Source organism: Neltuma alba, unplaced genomic scaffold (genome assembly GCF_004799145.2).
Source record: "Neltuma alba isolate B1F8T4 unplaced genomic scaffold, ASM479914v2 tig00011940_pilon, whole genome shotgun sequence".
NCBI lineage: Eukaryota > Viridiplantae > Streptophyta > Magnoliopsida > Fabales > Fabaceae > Neltuma > Neltuma alba.
This window is the reverse complement of record NW_021636526.1, coordinates 20358-26667: the sequence shown is the minus strand read 5'-3', so window position 1 is coordinate 26667 and position 6310 is coordinate 20358. Positions and strand designations below refer to the sequence as shown.

Below are 6310 nucleotides of genomic sequence, written 5' to 3'. Positions count from 1 at the left end.
GCTTTAGAATACATATAGTTCCTGCAAAATTGAAGTCTGCGTAGAATTACTTACCACTAGAAGAAAGTTCATCAGCATCGGTTATACTTGGCTTCTAATGACAGTTAAAAGGGAAACGTGGATATGAGTGACATAGTTTTAAAGACGTTGTACGATGGTTATAATTAATAACTGTTGTGGATTGTTCACAAACAACGACATTTACCTACGGTAAATGTTGTTGATTAATTTCTCCATGATGGTTACTAAAATAACCGATATAAAAAATATGGATACGTATACACACACAATTCATTTGGTTTACAAGCCTCCCTGTAATTGTAGAGTTTATAGGTAGTAATAATTAAATATCAGATCAGTCCAGAACCAAATTCCTATACAAAGCTAATTCAATACTAAATCTTAAAAGCAAGTCCTATACAAAACCAATTCAAATGCTAATTTTTAAATGGCCTAATGTTAAAAACAAGTCCTAGACAAGTTGCAGTTATAAAAGCATCACGTAAAATGCAAAAGCAATTCACCAATTAACTACTGTGTTAATTAATTAGTGCTCTTAAATTTAACAATGTTTCGCCTGCTCTTTTCATTATTTGCCGTGCCTACAAGACTTACTTTGTCCTACAAAAATATCTTCTATATAAGATAGATATCATGCATCAAGCAATTTAAAGCTTATATACATAGTTTTACTCAATTCTTTCCAACTAAGTTATTGATAATTTAAGAGAGAATTACAATAAGATCCTAAAAAAGAAAAATAATTTCAAAACCCGGTCTTAGAAGTTGTTATTTTCTATTATGAAATTTTGTCATTACAGACAGTTTATGTTGTTATTAAAATTTTAATAATTATTTTTCTTCCTTTAGATTTCATTGTAATTCTCTCATAATTTAATTATATGCTTTTGGGGACTCTAACGATTTAAATTTATGTTCAATATATATGCACACAAGACAGGTGTCGATATAATACCTCCTCAGAATCCATATGACTTTTTAAATACTCACAGAATACGTGAAGAAGTCAATGTTAGTAGTCCTAGCTAGCTATATATTAACTTCGTAGTGTAGATATATGTTTCGTAAAAAGATCTGACAGTTAACTACTCTTGTCACCGGAAATGTATAAAAGGAAATTGCACGTTCATCAAAGGTGGGTCGCTTGTATTAGTTATTAATGATGTCTTTAACTGTATTAACCGATTCAATTGAAACATAAAGTCTCATCTTTGTTTCATGAAAAAGTGAAAGTGGATGAAACCCAAGAGAAGCCAACCAAAACTGACAAATTTTTTGAACCATCCAATGAGAGATAAAGATATGAGCAAGGCTTGCATGAAGGAAGAAGGAAGGAAAGTGAAGAAAAGATTAAAAAATTGCATGAGCGAACAATTGTTCACACTCGTCTTCTAACTCACGAGGAGGCACGTAATTGATCCAATATCATAAGCGTGAGATGCGTAATGTGCATAACAAAGGGCACAGAATGCTTATGTGTATGCAAAGTGTAAACTGAGGTAAACAATACTTCACGGGAAAGCAACTTACAGCATTTAATATACCGACCAACTTGCTTAGTTTCCTTTCCCTTTTTCTTTTTGTTAGCACTCTAACTTTGTTTCTTCTCGTATGTGTGTGTGTATAAATACGGGATAGAGAGAGACAGCTTTCATTCGTGCGCCTAAGAAAAGGAGATTCAGAGGAAAACAAAGGCAGGACCAGAAGATGTCTCACATAGCTGTCGAGAGGAACAGGAGAAGACAGATGAACGAGCATCTCAAAGTTTTAAGGTCTTTGACCCCTTGCTTCTATATCAAAAGGGTACATATACTATTATTCTCTCCCCTCTGATCTCTCTTCCTCTTCTTCTTCTTCTCTGTGCGTGTGTTTCTATATGATCAGCGATTATCAGTTATCAAGCATTTTCTGATGAATTTTTCAACATTCACCAAGATTAATACGAACCAAAATAAGTTATATATGTTGTTTTCTAAATTGAAATCTTGATTATGATGAGCATCGAACTAATTTTTGTATCAGTTAGTCCCGTAAAAGAACAGATGTGATAATAAGACCCAATTGAACTTAAGCCCTCAACATGGGTCACTGCTTATCAATATGTGAGCTTTGTTTGTGAACGAGTTTGTTGGATAACAAAAGAAGATCAGCAAGTCCTCTCTCCACATACATATAGGTTTATTATTGATCGATGACCTAATTAAAACTTTTGTTTAATAATCAAACATGTATAAAGAAAAACAGAAACGTAACTCACATATGTAACTTGGTTTTTTATCACAGGATTGTTGATCCATGAGCATATTTATATTTGTTTTATTTTTTCTCGTTTGGTGCTATTTAATTAGGGAGACCAAGCATCGATAATAGGGGGAGTAATAGAGTTCATCAAGGAGTTACACCAAGTTCTGGAAGTTCTGGAATCGAAGAAAAGAAGAAAGAGCGTAAGCCCTAGCCCAAGAACACCACTGCCACCACCAGCAACCTTTAATCAAGCGGACCATAGCCCCTTGAAGGAAGAAGTTGGAGCAGCAAGCTGTAATTCTTCAGTTGCAGATGTGCAAGTGAAAATCTCAGGTTCAAACGTGAATCTTAGAGTGATTTGCCACAGAATTCCAGGTCAAGTTTCAAAGATAATCAGCGTTCTTGAAAGGCTATCTTTTGAAGTCCTTCATCTCAATATCAGTAGCATGGATGATACAGTTCTATACCACTTCGTTGTCAAGGTGCGTGCGTAAACCAAAAACAAACGTAATAGCTCCATCCAGTTCTTGGATGATTTCTGTTCAGATACATAATACTGCAATATCAATTCATCAGATTCAATTCACTGTAAATTTGATAAACCATTTTAAGCAACTCAAATTAAAAGAAGTAGGTCATGAGAGAATCGCCCGCTTTCTCTTCTTTGATTTCAAACTAAATTTATGCTTTTCAATAAAGTAATAATGATACACAACTGCTTACTACTCAATAAGCTAATCATATGAAACCAAATCTGGTATAATTGTGAAGAGCCGCATTGCGTTTATTTATCTACATGTTCATGACCGTCACTATTTTATATATGGAACTTTTCTCCCTTGGAACTCCTTCACTTTTAACGCGTTTAAACTCGGACTAGGTTAGATTTTTTAATGATGTTTCCTGGGTATATATATGTTTGTCTATCGGTTTGGATATAGACTTCAAAGTCACCAGTATTTCATAACAATAATGACGTATTATTTACATGCAGTACTGATGAAGTATGATTCTCATATATGCAGATAGGGTTGGAGTGCCAGTTAAGTCTGGAGGAACTAGCAATGGGAGTACAGCAAACTTTCTGCGATCAGAAGCTGTGAAGTAGCTCATCAGTGTGATATATATATATATATATATATATATATTAGCACTTGGATTTGGGAAGAGACTTAACAACATATAATTTTACCATATCTCTATTTCTTCAGCGTTCTTACTTTATATATAACTTATGTATCAACCTTGAAGCCCCCAAACTGATTTCGAGCTTGGGTAATCCATAAAATGGATTTATATGACTTCTCTGCTAGCAGCATCAACTAATTAACATCATAGTGTTGTCATTTTGGTGGTTCTTTCTGGTAACTGCTCGAACAGTTATATCACCATCGAAATTAAAGAGAAGCGCTCACACTACAGAATTTAGGTAATTTCACTGCAAAAGTGACATAGAGGCTTCACAGTAAACTGAAAATTTGCAAATTTCGGGGGGTATTTTTGTCTCATCCCCTCTTTATTTTAAAGCAATCACTAATTTTTTTAGCCGAAAGGAGTAATGAATGACCAGGAATAAAACACCGAAACAAGGCCCAAGGCTAAACCAAGAGAAATAAAAGTACAATAAGATACGTTTGGGTCAATCAGGTTCGGAAAATCTCAGCAATGGTGTGCGAGAGACCATCTCATCACTTTTGATAACACCTATATATAGCTTTCTTTGAAAACAGAAATAAAAACTAAAAGAAGCAGAATTATTAATTACTGGATTCATCATGCAGCAAATTAAATAGATAAGTGAGAATGAAGGCTCTTTACTTATGATCTGCATGGTCAGGCCTTATAGTCGTACGCACGTTCAAGGTAGCTAGTTAGTTAGTGTATGTTTAACCTTAATTAGTGTCAGCTACGTACGCATGTGGTCACCTTAGTTCATGGTTGTGTTGGTCTGATCTTCATCTCAACAACATTATGGTTCGAGATGCGCATCTCCTTTGTTTCGAGCTCCCAGTTTTTAATTTCCTGGTTTGGTTTCTACTGTGTTGTTGTTTGGTTTTCACATGATCACTGGGCTTCTTATTGTTTATCTGGGTTACTCATGCAAGGAGACTCATTAACTTGTGTATCATTTTGCTTGTTCTTTTTAAAATAAATTTTTCCAGTGATCATATTGGCATGCATATCGTTTGAGAGGAAATTAAGATACTCCTCCGGTCCTTAATATAGGACCCAATTCTTGAGTTGGTTTTGGTTCTAAATATAAGACCCATTTCTCATATTTATCATTTTTTTCTAAATTACCCTTATGGATACTCCATCAACTATAATCAAGTAGAAGAGGGAGAGAGGGTATTAAAAAAGATGATTATGGTATTTTAGGAAAAATGTGTCATTTTTCTTATAATTAACTAACTTACTTAACTTCTTTAATCTAATTAAATTAGTTAAATGGGTCTTATATTAAGAATTAGAAAAGTATTAAGTACTCAATGTGAATATTTCTCAAAGAATCAAACCTTGATTCGCGCGTTAGGAAACTAAGCCCCCAATTAGTTATCACTTATAACATTCCATCCTCTTCCTACGAATTATTACTGCTTTCGGCTGGGCCCCATCTCGTTGGAAAATCTATTATATACATGTATGTGTGTGTGAGATTACAATATTACTCCTTCGGAACTTGGGCCCTCATCTCAGTGAACTTTTTGAAGTAGTGGTCGTTTTCAAATATATTTGGATTGGATGTGCTACTTCTGATTTGATTTATTACTGGTTCTTAGATTGGTCTGATGAATCTTGAGTTCATGCCACATCCAACTCGATCCACTGTGATTGGTTAATATCTTGCAAAGGGTCAATAAAGTGAGCTTCCTTGGACTTTTAATACTCTTCCGGTTCTAAATATAAGACCTTTATATAATGTATATAAGGGTCTTATATTTAAACCTAGATGAGTAGTTTGTGAGATATCCGATAAGATCTTACACGGGTTTAGTTTCATTAGTTCTAATTTGTTCCGATTAATATTAGGTGTTATGAAATTTTTATATTTTAATAATTTTTTATACTAAATAGATGTAAAATCTAAATTGAAAATAAACTTTAGATTGTTAATTTATTAAAAACTAAACTATTTATTTAAAAATTATAAATTTTAGATAATAAAAATTTAAGTTAAATAATTTAGAGTGCTCATATTTTGTTTAAGAGTGAAAATAGGTCAAACTTGCCTCTTATTTACTTCACTATTTACTAAACAAGTATTTTGTTATGGACAATCCTTTCTTCAAATTCTTTATATTTATTATGTTAAGTTCTTTAATTAAACATAGCCATATTTCTATTTTTGAAATATTATCATTTAATTATAAGCTTGTATGAGAAAAAATTCCACCTAACCATCATACGTGATTGGAAAACTTAATATAATGAATATAATGAATTTGAACTAAGTAGTTTCCTCTTTGGTTAAAAGTCAAAATTCTGGTCAAGTTCGTGGTTTTTCAAGTCAAAGTTTAATTTGGATATTTAATCACAGGTGTTCTTATACTAGAAATAATCTTATTTGAGATACTAAGTGATATTAAATATGAATATATCTCTTAACAAAAATTTAATTAATACTTGGTTTGGCATTACTAACTGTGCAAATTTACCTTGAAAGTTTTCACTCAAAAATGTTACAATTGCAAAAGTTTTTTTAAGTGTAAATTTGTACCAAAAATTTAAAATCATAGCAACATTATATTATCTCATACTGTTAAAAAATCTAATGTTGATCCTTAAAATAGTAATGTTAATTATTAACATTTTTAATGATAATGAGCAATATTGTTATGATTTTAAAATTTTTGAACAAATTTACTTCCAAAACACTTTCAGGTACCTAGTGTTTCTGAGCAAAAATTTTTGAATAAATTTCACCATAACTCATTCCCATTCATTGAAAAAAATTGGAATTGATGATAAGATTGGAGAGGGTTTGGAAACAGGGGCCCAGATGAAAATTAGCGAGTTTCAATGGGGTCACATTAAAATTTTAGAA

At 32.5% G+C, this 6310-nt stretch overlaps 1 protein-coding gene across 1 annotated transcript; it reads left to right on the top strand.

Moving 5' to 3' along the window:
- The first annotated feature begins 1728 nt into the window (after positions 1 to 1728).
- Positions 1729 to 3368, top strand: LOC114719721 (transcription factor MUTE-like). Its single transcript, XM_028905235.1, has 3 exons — positions 1729 to 1824; positions 2370 to 2747; positions 3291 to 3368. The coding sequence occupies exons 1-3, from the start codon at positions 1729 to 1731 to the stop codon at positions 3366 to 3368; spliced, it is 552 nt and encodes a 183-aa protein (XP_028761068.1).
- The last annotated feature ends 2942 nt before the right edge of the window (positions 3369 to 6310 follow it).

Excerpts from the sequence above, each read along its gene's own strand:
- LOC114719721 (XM_028905235.1), top strand. The coding sequence starts at position 1,729 with ATGTCTCACATAGCTGTCGAGAGGAACAGGAGAAGACAGATGAACGAG. Across the intron at positions 1,825-2,369 it reads CTTGCTTCTATATCAAAAGG|GGAGACCAAGCATCGATAAT; the intron begins GTACATATACTA and ends CTATTTAATTAG. Across the intron at positions 2,748-3,290 it reads TATACCACTTCGTTGTCAAG|ATAGGGTTGGAGTGCCAGTT; the intron begins GTGCGTGCGTAA and ends TCATATATGCAG.